At 34.6% G+C, this 16,560-nt stretch overlaps 3 protein-coding genes across 3 annotated transcripts in view; 2 read left to right on the plus strand and 1 right to left on the minus strand.

Annotated features, from left to right (window-relative positions):
* Window positions 1–395: 395 nt before the first annotated feature.
* On the minus strand, window positions 396–11,081 carry LOC113500804 (Fanconi anemia group M protein). Its single transcript, XM_026881703.1, has 18 exons — window positions 10,909–11,081; window positions 10,593–10,725; window positions 9,999–10,182; window positions 9,268–9,533; window positions 8,815–8,961; window positions 7,789–7,913; window positions 7,261–7,504; window positions 6,835–6,943; window positions 6,615–6,716; window positions 6,104–6,287; window positions 5,351–5,420; window positions 4,957–5,160; window positions 4,454–4,637; window positions 3,945–4,130; window positions 1,921–3,818; window positions 1,528–1,706; window positions 1,166–1,268; window positions 396–927 (listed from the first exon to the last, which is right to left on the minus strand). The coding sequence occupies exons 1-18, from the start codon at window positions 11,079–11,081 to the stop codon at window positions 721–723; spliced, it is 4,698 nt and encodes a 1,565-aa protein (XP_026737504.1). The 3' UTR covers window positions 396–720.
* On the plus strand, window positions 10,991–15,553 carry LOC113500682 (DNA excision repair protein ERCC-1). The gene is made up of 6 exons (XM_026881547.1): window positions 10,991–11,275; window positions 12,092–12,368; window positions 12,523–12,593; window positions 12,773–12,967; window positions 13,322–13,507; window positions 14,356–15,553. The coding sequence occupies exons 2-6, from the start codon at window positions 12,263–12,265 to the stop codon at window positions 14,644–14,646; spliced, it is 849 nt and encodes a 282-aa protein (XP_026737348.1). The 5' UTR covers window positions 10,991–11,275; window positions 12,092–12,262; the 3' UTR covers window positions 14,647–15,553.
* Window positions 15,554–15,857: 304 nt separating this feature from the next.
* Window positions 15,858–16,560, plus strand: part of LOC113500683 — a 70,771-nt gene continuing 70,068 nt past the window's right edge. Inside the window, exon 1 of the mRNA XM_026881548.1 lies at window positions 15,858–16,055. The gene's annotated coding sequence lies outside the window, so the exon portion shown is untranslated. The remainder of the gene's footprint in view (window positions 16,056–16,560) is intronic.

Below are 16,560 nucleotides of genomic sequence, written 5' to 3' on the forward strand. Positions count from 1 at the left end.
CGTACGCACCGGTTTCAAGGTGTCGCTAGCTCTGAGGTCCCGGGTTCGATCCCCGGTCGGGTCAATGTAAAAATTCACATTTCTACATTGTCTCGGGTCTGGGTGTTTGTGGTACCTTCGTTGTTTCTGAATTCCATAACACAAGTGCTTTAGCAACTTACTTTGGGTTCAGAACAATGTATGTGATGTTGTCCGCATTTATTTATTTATTTATTTATTTATTTATAATTTATATCACAGTAGCGGTTAAAATCCAGGCCCGCTGGATACTGGCCATTACATCCTCTAATAGGACAGCCGCCTTCAATCTTAATATTATACTGTTATGTACATATTTTGCTCTCAGTCAACTACCGGGCAACACCGGTTTCCATAACAACAAGAATCAATAAAAATGTAGTTCGAAATGTCCTTTATTCAGTCTGAAAAATGTTGCGATTTGAACTATCTTTTGATCAGGCTTTGGCTAATCAAAAGAAACATCGCTAATCGCCGACTATAGCGATTTACCATAAACTTATTGTACTAGTGAGAAAGGGATAACAGAGACTAATAGAGACAACAGCTAGCATAGGAGATATGGTGACTGGCTACTTTATAAATGACTTATGAATCATAACTCTTTGTTATAAGACCTCTTACTAATTGCTCCTTGGTTGGATCGTAAGGTTCGATCCTTGCATTACATAAACCAGTGAAGGTTGACCCTCATCATCACGTTCACCCGCTATCATCAGAATCACTGTGTATTAACCTCCTCTTAGGTTTATGTTTTTTCACAGCCACAGGGCTGTCTTCTTGACTACATATTCTTCTGGACTTCTTCTTGGCCTTCCTCTCTTCCTCTAACACCAATTCTGCTAGCTCCAGTTCCGATACTTCATTAACTTGTGTGAAACCGATGTGGGAGTCGACACAAAAGCTATCCTAAAAGAAGAAACAAGGAATAAAGATAGAAAACTAGATCAATCTTCAATCGCCCCTTTATAAGAATAAGTATTTCGCTGTGGTCAATACCAAAATCATTTGATAACATTGGTGTTTATTAGTAAATGCTAGAATAATCTGCAGGAGTAAATAAAAATAAAAGACTATTATTTCAAATAATCTGATATAACTATTCTTGAAGACAGTGTCTATTGGGCCTTATAAAAACACTACTTACCATTTCATAGGTGTCATCCTCAACGTACTGTGACAACACGTCTTCTTTCCTGAACCTTGACGGTAGGTCAGGTATTTTAAAGCCTCCGCCTCTAATGGGGCTCCTGAAAATAATTGTCTCTTATAAAATGACAAGCTTTTTACATTCAGTAAATATGTTACTGAAATGTCCAAACATTAGTTTAAAATAACATCCTATTTTTTTCGGAATAAAATGTAACTTTTGTACATATTGTGTTCTTTACGTTGCTCTTCTGAACATTCATGCATTTCTACCTTGAAGCCATTTCTATTTACGTGAAAATACGACTAATAGACGAAGTCGTCATCACCACACTACTATATTTCCTAATTCCAACTTACTTGATAGACTTCAAGTAGACGGCCTGTATGTCTTCGTGGTGCGTGACGTTATCGTCGCAGATGAAGTCTATGATGCTGCCGACGCTCTCGTCTGACAGCTCATCACCGCTGTGACCTTCGTCGTCCGATAGTTCAGCTTCTAACTCCAAGAACTCGTGACCGGTCTTCTTTTTTTTCTTCTAAAAATTACGTTATTATTGCAATGCATTTGTTAAAACCGTTCAAGACATATTCATGAAGGATGTATAGTAAATAGCTGTTCTACGAAGGGATGTGAGAAAAGTACCCTACTTTTTATTTTATTTTTAAATATGGAAGAATTAATCCTGTGCTGTACAAGCTGATAAAGCGCTATTGCAATAAAAAAACTGTGAACACTGCGGTAGTACTTACTTTCCGAACTTTACGATAAGTTGTTGATCCGTTAGCATCTTGGCAAGGCGACCGTTTAGCGACAGAAAAGCTCTTCTCGTCACAAATAAAATCATCATCACTGTCATCAAACGTTAGTTTGCGTTTCTGCGTCAATTCAGCTTTCTTAGGACTCTTCTTAAATATAGCGTCAAATTTACTTTTATCAATTTTTAGTTTGTTGTCGCGTCTAAACATTTGTAATGCGCTTAACTTATTATTTTTGTCATCATCATCTTCCTTTGCACCATTGAAATGTGGGTTCATATTTTCCTTTTGTGACAGCATGCGAGGTGGTGAAACAACAACATTAAAAACTGTCTTATCACTGTCGTTGTTCTTGTTCAATTTACTCGACGAAATAGCTGCTAGCACTTTTTCTTGTAATGTCATTCTTTTATCATTTTGACTTTCTAGCTTTGGTTTCTTATTGAAATATGGTGAAGATGTTACAGTATCACTTGAATCTAGCTTTCTCTTATTAGTCATTGGACTTTTATTACTATTTGAGGTTATATTAATGAATCCAGCGTTGTCGAAGTGTTTTGTTACGTCATATATTTGGGTATCGTTTGAATCGCTGTCGCTATCGAGTATAGTAAGACTACACCTTAAGTTTCCGTGTGATGTTGACGCTACGGAATTTGTCGTTTCATTATAATATGAAGTTTTCCTTTTTTCTGCTTGAGTTAGAAGGATTGGTGAAACACTTCTTTCTTTTATTGCTACTCGCTCTGGAACTTTATTTTTATTTGCAGTTGATGTGTTACTATCTGTTGTATTAATCATATCCACTAATTGTGTTATCGTCATTAGACTCTTATTACTTGTATCAACTAAACTGTCCTTCATTACGCTTCTTTGTTTTAAAGCTCCATCACTATTATTTGACGTTTCTGGTATCAACTGCTTTCTGCTAAACGGTGTTGAGCATTTCGCTCGATCTTTCTTCGTAGACAAAGATAGTTTACGAGGTTGGCTGCAGAGTATAGGCGAGGTAGGAATATCTTTGGCTTTCGGTCTACCAGACAAAATGGACGGACTTAAAGGATTTTCTGGATTGGGAGCTTTTTGGGATTTTGTTTTCTGGGTATTATTGCTTTTGGTGGGTATAGCTGTTAGTTCTGGAGGTGTGTCATCTATTACGTCGTCAGCAAATATGTCATCGATACTATCTAGGCCGAAGAAACCTAATGCATCATTAGTTTCTTTTTCCTCAGGTACTACTTTGGTTATTTCCTTTTCTATAGCTTCTTCTGGACTACTTTCAGCGAATATATCGGCAATATCACCGATATCAAAATTATCAGACACTGCAGTATTGTTCTGTTCGTTGGCCTCCTTAAAAGGTTGTTCAGGCTCATTATCAGACAGAAAATCTGCCTCCAAGTCGAAATTATTAGTTACTGCCTCAACTTCTTCGTCTTTTGCCTTTTTAGAACATGCCAACACAGTGTCCGTATCAAAATATTCAATTAGATCTATATCAGGTAGCTTTATATCTGATAGTGTTTGCTTAATGGTATTTGAAGATTTCTTTTGTGCTCTTAAATGTTGTATGTCGGTGCAGTCGCCAATGTTCTTGCAAACATAGCAGACTTTATCTGGCTTTGTGTTATCTAAGCTTAGGTCAACAAGTAAACTGATCAAGCGAGTTGGAAGACTTCCACTGTTCTGTAAACCTAGATCATTTATAGATTTCGTATAAGACGTTGTTGATTTTGTTGAAGCGCTGAAGAGAGCTCTAATATCACCATATTTTTTTGGAGATTCGGTTTCCTTTTTAGCGGTCGGAGCTTTTTGCTTCTTTTTGGGTTGTTTTGTTTTTAATGGAGAATTGAATATAATTCGCTGTGTAGGTAATTCCTGGCTTGGGAAACCTAGAAAAAAAGCAGAATGCCTTCTAAGTATCTTATTATGACAATAAGGAAGAAGCCTTTTCCCAGCTATAGATTGTTTTTTTTTTTGTAATTAATTAAGTGGTTTAATAATGTAAGGTTACTTACTAGGGTTCTGTGTCGACGCCGGCATATCAAATCTCTTGGCATCACAATACTGTAACAATTCTGTTAATATTTCTGAATCCTTCGAGTGATGTACATTAACTGTCCTATCTAACCTCCTTTGCCAATCCAACCACTTACTTAATTTTAAACCATTGTCTTCTAAATTGTGTGCATCGTTAAGGGTTTCTGAAAGTTAAAATGGAATTATGCATATTAAGACTCATAATGGCTATTTCAAAACAAATAGAAGCTGAAAATATTACTACTAATATTTAAAGTAAGAAACTGACTCTCTTTGCGTCTGTACAAACCGGTTTAATGTGTTCATAAATAAACCGCATTTTATAGAACTTAAGACAATTAACGTATATAATGCACATTAAATTATTATGCTATTCACATTACAACACGACATTGGTCTTTCAATTTATGTTCTCGGATAAAAGCTATTTTTGCAATACTCATAGTTTAGTATGTAGATAAGCCAAAAAAAAAATAGTCTACATTACCTTTACTCATAGCCCAATACTCCTTCTGTGGGACAAATAACTGTTTTTCAGAGTACCCATCGGGGAATAAGTCATTGAACTCGTTTTCTGTTATAAAACTGTTGCTGTTCGCTTCCTTGACTGTCGAAGTAGAACTTCTTGAAGGACCTTGTTTAAATAGCATACTTCTTAAGTCTTTTTGGTTCTAAAACATAGCAAAACATTTTTAATATATTTATATTAGTTTTGAATAACTTAGCATAAAGTTCATAATACAAATAGTACCCTTCCCATTATGCTAGAATACAGTCAATTTGCATTAACTGGAAAGTGACTTTATAATAAGCGAGTGATGCTAAGTTACATAAATTCCCAGCAAGCTGAAAATTGGTGATATTGTTTAAAATATAGTTATAAATAAAATTGTATTTTACTTGTTGTGAATTTATGTAACTTAAAATTTCTAAATTGACCGAAATATAGTACCATTTAAATAAATAAATAAAATATTTAATTATTATTACCTTTTTAGACTTCTCAATAACTTCCTTCCCCTTGTCCTTGGGCTCCTGTTTCTTTTCCACAGTAATGTACATCTTCTGGCACTCGGGCATAAAGTCGTGAGGCATCATGCGAGGGTTCAACTTATACAGGTTGTTCTTTATATCTTCTGATTGTAAAATCTTTTTATTGAGCCCATCTCTTTGCCGCATGCATTCCGTTAACGTCTAAAGAAATGTTATCTATTTATTTTGAACCTTATTTAAATGCATTAAAACTGAATTCTGATTGAGATTTTTCTTTTTATTATTGTTGGGACAACTGACGAACACGGAACAAAATTGTACTCTATCTGTTCGGATACAAAGTCTAAATTAGAAATGCGATATTTCCATAATTATTATAGTACTTAATTACCTGTTGTTCTTTACCCTCTGTGACTAGGATGAATACTTGTCCGCCGCGCTCCCGCCCAGTACGACCACATCTAAAAATAATATTGAAAATTTGTAAACAACTATACTATTTGTTACCACGCGCAACTAAATTAATCAATTCAATAAAATAAACAACAAATTGCAGGTGCTCGTTATCTGTCTTTGGAAGCGGATAGATAAAGTGTTTTACTACACGTGTTATCAAAATCGATGTCGCTGTTACAATTTAATTGGTAAATTTCTTGACGAAAAACTGAATGGTATATTTTTGATAATTGTTACCAAAATGGTAATTTTTGTGCAGCTCGGAGACTGCATTAGTCAATATTGTTTATACTTGACGAACAGGGAAAATATTAAGTAAGTATTGCTCATATCTCAACTTTATCATTTCACCATTGCGCTGTGTGACCCTTGTACATATATAGTTTCCACGAAGCTTTTTTAATGAAAAACATCTGTGGAATGCACGTATAAATAAATTGAATTGTTTGTGAACTGCGTTTATGACATCACATTTATGAGAGAGTTAATACCACTTTTAAATACCAGCTTATATACTTGCCCCTGCCGAGCACAGGCTCCTTCCTTTATATAAAAGGTTTGATTTAAGCATTGATCACCAGGCTATGGGTTATCTATTTCAGATACCAATATTTGAAATCCAGGTTTCCTCACGATATTTCTCTTCACCGATTTCCTACAGTCTTAGAATAATGAAGTAACGACCTACCGTTGTACAAGTCGCACGGGTGACTTGGTAGAGATATCGAAGCACACGATGAGGTCGACGGAGCCCACGTCCAGCCCCTCCTCGGCGACACACGTGGCCACCAACACGTTGCACTCGCCCTTACGGAAGCTGTTCATGACGCGCACTTGTTGCTTCTGAGAAACTACTGCTTTACCGTCCTTGCCTGTACGAAAACATATTTGTGTGAACTTTCTGCTCCAAAATGAACATATATTGCACATAGGGGTTTCTTAGGTTTACGCGAATGTTAGACATTGAAATAAAACTATTTTTACGTAAAAGTAATTTTATTTCAATATACAATACACTACACAATAATGACCTAACAGGAAGAAGTCATCTCGGAGCTTCGTTTTGGATGGGTTGATATTGTTGATTTTTTTTTTATTTAACTTGTAATAGCTGTCATTGATTTCATAAACTCTAATAATTTATTTTGGTCTTATGTGTCTATAACAGAGAGTCTTGACAAAAATTTGAAAGAACTGACCTGAAGCGCCTTGTCCGACAAACATTTGCGGCTTGATGAGCGGCCGACACTGCAGCAGCAGGCAGTGAACCAGGTTCACACTCTCACGGTACTCGCAGAACACTGGAACAATGTATAATTATACATTGTACAGGTCGTGAATCACGTATTTTTAAGGATGACACTTGCTGTCGGAGATAAACTTAGAGAAATATGAGTAGTACATATTATGTTACAATACCTATGGCTCGAGTGTCTTGCTTGTTATGCTGTGACTTTGTAAAGTGGTACATCATTATTTCTTTCAGTTTATGAAACTTAGGGTGTCCGAAACACAAATCCTTTGGAATCTGAAATTATAATACGATCATATTTAAAAAACTGTATAAGTACAGCAACAAAATGTGGTATGTTAAGAGAACAATTGATTGTATCGCTAACGAAAGGATAATGATGGGGAGTGTTTGTGCTGTTTGCCATAAACTAAAAAAAAGATTTTTTTGCGCCCTAAGAACATTCGTGAAAAGTTAAAAGTGCGCGAGTCTAGGTACTGTCTGTTCTGACCTGTCCTTGGCCAATAATACCCAGCTCTATCGACACCAGTACCACAATTGACGGAATCCAAAAAAAACTTTATTATAAAGCAGAAAAGTTCATTTTCGCTTACCTCAGGCACAGTCCCATCAGGCAGTATACTCCGGTCTAATGATAAAGGATTGACTCCCAAGTCATCACGTAATCTCTCTAGGAACGCTGTTAGCTGATCATCGGACTGGATCCAGGACTTTTCTGGGTGATCGTTGAAGAAGTTGAGGAATACTCGCGAGCCTTGCTGAACAAGTAGTTCTAAGCCGTGGTATAATGCAATCAGGATTGTGAAGTCTTTCATTATGTAGTTGTGTTGGGGGTGCCTGAAACATATGTTTATGTAATTCACACTTACATCTATCTTTATAGGATCTTAGCCTTATGCGACAAAGAAGTAAATAATATTCTTATCATACTAATGTCGTGTAATGTTATATGGAAATGGATTTTATGATGAAGAAATGTTTTATTATTGTTATGAGCCTCAAACACGATGTTTTTCATGATAAGAGAATGTAATGCATGCAGAACTTTTTCAGTTACCAATAAAACAAAAGCGGTATTTAAGCTTTTCGTTTATTTTATGTATCTTCCTTCGATATCTTACCTTGCACTTCGATCCTTATTCTGAAATTCTTTGTAAAGCATCACTATCCGACCTTTCGATAAGTTTCCTAGATTGGTCGGCAAAATGTTCATTTGTTTTAACCTCCTTGCATATCCATCTAATATCTGAAATGATAGTGAATAAATTTAAGTAGGTCATATTCTAATATTTGGCAAAGATCTTACAATCGTTATCGTACACACATACGTAATTCAAAGCTCACAACACTGTGCAGGAAGCGCAACACTCGAGCGCACACATTATTATATTCGTAAAGTTTCGATGTTTCACATTTGCCTGTTGTGTGTATCCGTATTATTACAGCACACATTTTTTTGTTATAGAGGACACGTAGCTCCATCATCCGTAATAAATAAATATCTAACTGTTTAGGTTCATTCCGCTATTTACAATGGAAGATGAATGAATGGAAATTGCATTTGACTGGTAACAGAAGCCCGGACAGGCATTGGAGCCTTAGTTATAGCGTAATTATTTTTAGGCTTTAGGTACGGAATACCAAACTAAGGACCTTGTAACGACAATATAGTTACTAGTTTAAGTCAAACTATCAGGCAATGCATTGTTTCATACATTGTACAATTATCGCGGAATGACGAGTATAATATCTTGCTTCCTCTACTATAGCGATGTATGAAGCAAATACATTAAATTAGTCATGCAGCGGCATACATCTATAAAGGATGTTAATATATATTATAATTTTGCAAACTGCGCCATATGTGTATAGGATACATTTTTTGTTTTGTTTGCATTGTCTGCATACTAATTACAGTTTTTAGTAACAGTATCTACCTATATTTGAATTCTGAAGACGCTTTTGGTATCAGGTGGGTCACATTACGAGTCTCGTTGTCGATCGAGACATTTACGAACAAGCTACACTGAAGGGAGGGCGAAAGGGTGTTATGGTAAACTCAACTTTATACACAGTTGACTTAGATGTGATATTTACAAATGTCGTCCGAGGGAGGGGAGGGAGAAAGTGTGTTATGGGAAACTGACCTCTATGTACTGTTGTCTTAACTGCGTAAGTTGCGTGTCCAGCTGGATGACCACCGTGTTTATCTTGCGCGCGTGACTATATCGCGCTACGTCTAGGCATTCTTCCGTTCTAAGCTCCAAGTGAGCTATGTGAAGGTTCTTGACTACCTGTGAACATATTGACAATGCTACATCGAGATGTCACTCTAGGTTAACTAGAACTAATGTATTTTAATTTTAAGATAAGGTGTTTTACTCTTAACACTCGTAAAAACCCCTTGGTAGATGTACTTTGAATATGATAACTAAAAGGCATAATTTTGATAACTAAAAGGTTTACTTTGAGATACTTAAGGAAGAAAATATTGTACGTTTTGATCGCAACAATACAGAAGGCGTACAAATCTATGAAATATTTAACTGTGGAACGTTACACACTGATTTACAAAAATATATGTTTTTATCCTTACTTACATTGGAAACATCATCAACCTTACTGCCAGGTGTAGCTGATAATGCCAAAACTCTATAAGTTTTAAGTCCCAAATCATCTAAAGTGGATATAATCTGGCAGTATGCATAATTCCTTTGCGCTTTGTGTGCTTCATCAAAAACTAAACAGCGAATCTGGTCACAGGGACAGATACCTGTTTTCATATCATTATAAATTACTTGGGGTGTAGCAAAGAACACTCTTTTCTTCTGCCAATGTTGTTTTCTTAGGTTTACTTGCATGTAACCTGCAATGAAAATTATAGTATCGTCTGCTGGTTAACTGATCTAACTGTACGGAAAGCCGAGTGGTATAGGTTAAATTGCCAAAGCAACTGTGCACGACGTGTCGCGGGGTCGATTGTCGCATTTAAATTTTCATATATAATAAATACAAATATGAGAAGAATTTTGACTTCTTTTCAGTTAATAAATCAAAAAAATTACATAAAAACTATTCTATGTGTTAATCTAGATTATAATCTATATGTGTACTAGGCATCTTCCAAATCCGTTTCATGGTTTTGTGTGAAAAAATAACAAATTGAACAAACATCAAACCATTCTAAAAAACTTTCTTGTTAATAAAATAAGTAGGAGTCTAAAAGCAAATCTAAAGTTGTTGGCAATAAAGAATGGAATGACAGAGAAAACCTTCATACAGCTAAAAATATAGATAGTAAATCCAAAATAATAACAATAATATACTTTACCTGTCATTTCAATACTGTCATTGGGTGGTATAGCAATAATATTGTAGCATGCTTCTATCTGCTGGGCCACGAGTGGTCGGGTTGGAGCAGTGAATATGATCTTACCGAGAGGATACCAACGGTAAAAGTTGTACATAATCACTGCAGCTATGAAGGTCTTACCAAGCCCAGTTGGTAGGCTGACCTATTTAGAATAAATGAAATGATAAAATTAACATAAACTACGATAAAGTTTAAACTTAGGTGCTGCAGAGTTCATTAAAGCTAGAATATATAGTAATGTTATTAATTTTGCATTTCTATTGCAATTTAGAGATACATAAAATTATAAAGTTTGATTTTTCCAGTAATTTTAAGTTAAATACACTTGAAATAAGTAAAAAGCTATAATAAATATAGCAATGAGATTCAACAGCAAAGATAATGTTTTCTTTCAAGTAATATTCTAAATTGATTTGCAACACTCAACCCACGTAAGTTAGTAATTATAGACTTTAGTTAAAATAGCTTTTTGCTGTCAAAGAATATATATTCTATAGTATATTTACACTATAGTATAAATTAATAAAATGAGTATAACTAGATATAACTTACAAGTGTATTCTTTAGGATAGAAGCCCTAATAATATTGAACTGGTAATCCCGAACTGGGTAGTTTGTGGGGTAAATCCATGTTTTCCCTGTAAGTTTGTCATATCCACTGATTTCTTCATCACAACACAGGGCACTGAAATGTAAACACTTTTAATAGCCATGGTTTAAGTTTAAATTTAAAATAGGGATGCAACATGCATTATCTTAATTAATCATGTAAGTACTTGCTTCTAGGACAACAGACCAGAAGTCAGAATACAACTGATAAGTCTATTGGAAACTGTGATTTTTGTATTACATTTATAAAACAACTTACCTGACATTTAAGGCGCTTTTATTCAAAGAAGTATTTATGTTATTCTGAGTAAACTTGGATATTTGTTTGGAGGAATCATTGAATTCGGCCAAGAAAGTCGAGTCCTCAAATATTTCATCGTCCTCAAAGTCATCGTTCTGTTTAGATTTACTAGTAGAAGGAAAATTATTCATAATAACTTCATAATAACATGTATTGAATGTAAACACAGGGAAACGTGATTAACTATTCATTAGAAGAATATCGAGGCCAGATGGTATATCAGAAACGAATAATTCATAATTATTATAGAGGTGACTTAAAGAACTTGAAAGTTAAAACAACACAAACGATATTGGCGGTCTTTATTCCGCTATTTTGAGATAACGTGAGACTGATTGACCGTGATTATTTGACAGCTCAACATGACATACTACGTCAGATGTGACAAAATAACAATCGTGTAGAAATACAATTGAAATGAATAGCTAGGTCCCAAAATCAATAAGGCGTTGTATTAAGAGAAAAAATAAGTTCTTAAAATAGCACTTTTATAATGTAGTGTGATATTATGAGGATGGTTTTAGGCAAACCAACGTTTGCTAAGACATAGCTTTAGGTTGATTTGACAAACGTAAAATTCAAAGTCTAGGTTAAGGACACAGGATTACACGAAGCGGTAGCTGCATGTTATTACACAATTAGTATTCGTAATTAAAAAATTGTATAATGTGTGTCATCATCCTCCTAGCCTTTTCAGAAATGCGTACAACACATATTATATTTTACAAATGCGGATACGGAGGGCCGGGTAATGTGGTGTCAGTCACGGGAAAGGTCTGTGTCCAGCAGGTTCGGACTTCGTTAGGCTGAATTGATAATTAGATACTTACACAAATGTTATATTTATGTATTAATATTTATTGTTGTCTTAAATTGCTTTCGCCTCGTCTTTTTTTTAAACTTAGTTACCATCTCCATTGCAAATGTATAATTTAATGTACATGTTTTTCTCCATTATTGTAAAATTGTTTAATTGTTTTGCACATCTGTAAAGTAGTTATAAGATTCGTGAAATGTTTATTTTTATGTTTGTGTTTATTTTATTGATGTGCCTAAATAAATAAATAATTGCAAAAAAATTCAAGAATAATTTCGTGATTTTAAACACTTTGATATATTATGTAACATGTTACAATTCCAGTTACAGTATTCCTTGATCCTTCCTGTCACTGTCACTTGTCATTGACCAAAACAAGGCATTTTAAAGTTTTGAATTTTAAAACACAAACTATGCGAAAAACTGATTAAATACTCACTGAAATCACGTATTGAAATAAACACCAGTCGCCTACTTCCTAAAGTTCAAGGTATCATGGAATTAGAAGATGGTTTTGATGATTTACTCGCTGAAATCAATGAACCAACTTCACCGAAAGTTCCGAAGATAGAACCAGAAAGTTCAGAACAAGTACAACCCGGTGAGGAAGTATACTTATATAAATTTAATGTTCTTTTTATCATATACTTTTTTATGTTTGTTTGAGGCTATATCATACGACAACCTCTAATAGTTGCATGTTGCCTATAACCTTTGTTATTTTAACTTATAATAAAAAAATACATGTTTTTCAGGCACATCAAAGGATCCTGTTTCTAAACCAGCTTCATCTAAAACTCATTGTGTATTAGTAAATCAGAAGCAGGTAAAGATCTACTACTTAACTGATATTTTGAAGTTAATTAAAATAATCTGTCCCATTGTTATTATAAAATAATTATTTATTTATTTAGTTTGTCAGCCTGTGGCATGCAGATGCCAGACTAGCCACTGTTTTGAAACTATAAAAATAACTGTTTTTTTTTAATTCTTCTTTTTTTACAGAGAGGCAATCCAGTATTGAAGTTTATCAAAAGTGTTCCATGGGAGTATGATGATATAATACCAGATTATGAAGTGGGTAAAACTATATGCTTACTGTTTCTCTCACTGCGGTATCACAATATGAACCCAGACTACATAAACAACAGGCTGAAGGAACTGGGGAAGAAGTATGAGCTGAGAGTTCTTTTAGTTCAGGTATTAGAAATGTTTTTATTATTCATTTTTATTTAAAACCTTTTTGCTCTTTGAGGTACATTGACCGAAAAACGAGCAAGAGTTGTTGTCAAGGTACCCCTAAAGATCTTCTATGTATGTAATCTAGTATATAGAATTAAATGAATATTTTTCATTATATCATAAATACCTCTTGCTCTAAACTTAAATTGAGTATCAAACGGGTCCCTAGAGTACGAAATCTATTTTCTTGGCCCCCTAATGATTTGATGACTTAGTGGTTTAGGAGTTGACATATATATTTTGTATGTACTATTTTTTTCTTGCCATTTAATCCTTTTGTCTTTAATATAACCCTTAATTTTTTTCTTGTAGGTTGATCTCAAAGATCCCCATATAGTTCTAAAGAACTTGACTAGAATCTGTCTCCTCACAGACTTGACTCTCATGTTGGCCTGGAATCCTGAGGAAGCTGCAAAAATCATAGAGAACTACAAGATATTTGAGAATAAACCTCCTGATAAAATTATGGAGAAGGTAGAAAATGATCCTCACCAGAAGGTAAGTTAAATATTTGTGTTATATTTTTAAAGTAAGTTCTAAATGGTTCTAGAATCATGTTATTTTAGCCCATACCTAGAATGTGTAAAAAAAATAGTAGGAGTTGTAAAGAGAGTCAAGCAGCCTTTGCCCTGTTGCTGGAAAAAAACAATAATAAGGTTTACTGATTTTAGTGCCAATATTGTCTGTGCTGATACAGTGTAAAATCATTGCAGTATGATAGCTACAACTCTTATGCTCATACTCATTCACTCTTAATTCACAGCTTGATTCAGTGTTTTGTAATATAATTTATGATACAACATTCAGTCCGCTTGTACCTTAATGTCGTATTTTATAAGGATGCATTAACATTTAGTTAAGTTTACTAACTACGTGAGTCAATCGGCGGGAATCAACTATACACGTTGTTAAAGTGCATGAATCTAAAATACCTGTTTAGAAATTTTCTTTTTACATGATTGAACGTCAACGTCCGTCGGGCATTGCTCTTGAGACGTATCTGCCTATTTCGTGCGGTTATTAACTTTTATTATTGTCATAGTTGTCTGCCCGATATTTGCGACTCGGTACAATATCTTAACTTCTGCAGACACGCGATGACTTCACAATACGCTACATTGACATCGATCGGTCTTTCAATACACAACCAACTTGCGGGAATAGTTTTGTGGTGTGGTGTTTAGAAGTGTTTTGGCCATCTCATATTATAGAAATGGTTTATTTAGGTATTGATGAAGAAGTCAAATGAGTACTAACATACTAAATTAATGTCTTAATTAAGTCATAAATACTACCGATATCATTAAGCTTGGAATTCCGTTACTCACCTGATCTTTTTGTTTTAGGTCGTGAATGCATTAACAACAATCAAGCCTGTGAACAAAACTGATGCTATGACATTAATATCAATATTTGGTACGTTAGAAAATATAATTAAGGCATCGGAAAGCAGGCTTGCTGATTGTCCAGGTTTTGGCGCTACGAAAGCAAGGAAACTTTACAAGGCCTTGCACGAGCCGTTCTTAAAACGAGCCAATGTAAACCAAAATCAGAAGAAAAACGATTTCGATGGTGATTTAAGTATTGAAGACATAGAGAAGATTGAGAATGAAGTGGAAAAAGCTGCGGAGAGCTGATAAGAGCTTTTAATGTTATTAAATTGTGCTTGATAGTTAAATTACATACTGGGTACCCCACCCGAAATTAGATTTTGTCATTGTCACGAGTATTTTCTACTTTCAAGGAAAATATAAGGAAAATAAAATAGGGATCAAGCAAGTAAATTGGAAGAATATAAGGACTTTAGGCCCCGCTTGTCGTGAATAAGTGATTACGTTTGTCACGTTTTTTTATTACGTGTCAAAGTACGAGCTAAGTGAGCTCGCCTCCGCCATTCCCAAATTTTGCTATTAATATTGTTTTAAACGTCGTCTCGCGAAATAAAACACCTGATTAACCAAACGCCAAGTGAATCAAAAGTAAGAGATACCTGTACATAGTTTGAATATACTTAAGCAATATGATTTTGTGATAAGTAGTTTAAGTAGTTAGTAAATTTACCAAAGTTCTGTAGCTACGTTAGGCCGTTCACGTCTATTTTTCTATAGAGCAGTGGTGGATGGCCCGTGGTGGATTACTGTAACTCTGTACTTTCATCTCTCAATGTTGGACTTCTCCCCGTGTACGCCTTTAAGAAGAAGGACCGGGCCTCCTTCCTCCTCCACCTTCCCCTGAAGTTAACCCGTGAACGAACAGCGACATTTAGGTCACTCACTAAATAATAAATCGTTACATAAACCCCCATCAAGTTGTTTGTTTGCTCATAATTTCTGCAAAAGTTAATTTAAGTAATTTTGAACTAACAAATAGCTCGGGAGGATCTCGATAAATTTAATTATAAGCACGTACCTAATTTATTTGAAAATAATGTATAAAACAGTATCTTAAGTGTTTTTTTATTGTTTTAGTGCAATTTCTGTTGCTGCTTGTTTATATGCATCATGTTTGTTGTGAAATCAAATAATAAAGAGTTTTTTACACTAACGCAGTAGTCTCTTTTTTCACCTCAACTTATTAAAAAAAAAAACTCATCATCCAATACTCGGGAGAAGTGTATTATTTTCTTTTACTTTTTTTAGTATCGTATATCGAGGGACGCTTGGCCGCTCAGCGCTCGGCTCGCGGCCGCTGCGTTCAAAATAAAACAATCAACAGCGAACCGGCTCCGCTCGCGGTTGGACGCGCGTCGCTGTGCCTCTGACGGTTATCGTCGAAATAAATAAACGTTTGGCGGGAAAGTGATTATTTAAATTTGAATTGTGTTCTATTTCGCTAATCCTGTTTTTTTAAACTAGGCACGGTGCTCACCGTGCCTACATTTTTTTTGTTTTGGTGATATTTGGGACTTTAGTTTTCAAGGTGTGTAAATTTCGTGATTGGAACCTTGTGTGATGGATTAAGTGGGACTCAAGGGTGAAATAACCAGAGGTGCGAACGTTGATCAAGTTAAGGGAACTGTTATTGCGTATACATTGCTGAGTTTATGGTAAGTGATTTTTTTTTAATTATAAACAATAGTATGTAAGATGTTATAGTAAAGTAGGTAAAGATTTTTAATTGTTTTTTTTATCCTTCTACTTTCACCCCTTAGATAACCCAATGACCCTGATGGTTTATTTTTCTGTAATAGTTATATCATGGTCATGTTTATCTGACTTAGTATTCTAAATCTTTTTCTTATAAATTATTAAAAAAAAACAAAAAGCTCAAGATAAGTATTAGATGTATGTATTTAATTATATAAGCTTGCGTAGTGAATTAATAGAGCAGTCGTTTTTCCTGTTTGAACTCGATAATATTTAAAAATTAGTTTTTAAGGAACCATGGTTAACATAATATAACAACATCTAATTAAGTAAAATATAAGACGAAGACATTTACATTTATCTGCAAAGACATCTAATTATACAGCTATGTTTGTACCAATAAACGAAAAAGGCGAACTCAACTAAGTGAATTATCTTACTAGATGTTTTTATTTTATTTATGAG

The sequence above is a fragment of the Trichoplusia ni genome, chromosome 14 (genome assembly GCF_003590095.1).
Source record: "Trichoplusia ni isolate ovarian cell line Hi5 chromosome 14, tn1, whole genome shotgun sequence".
Classification (NCBI taxonomy): domain Eukaryota; kingdom Metazoa; phylum Arthropoda; class Insecta; order Lepidoptera; family Noctuidae; genus Trichoplusia; species Trichoplusia ni.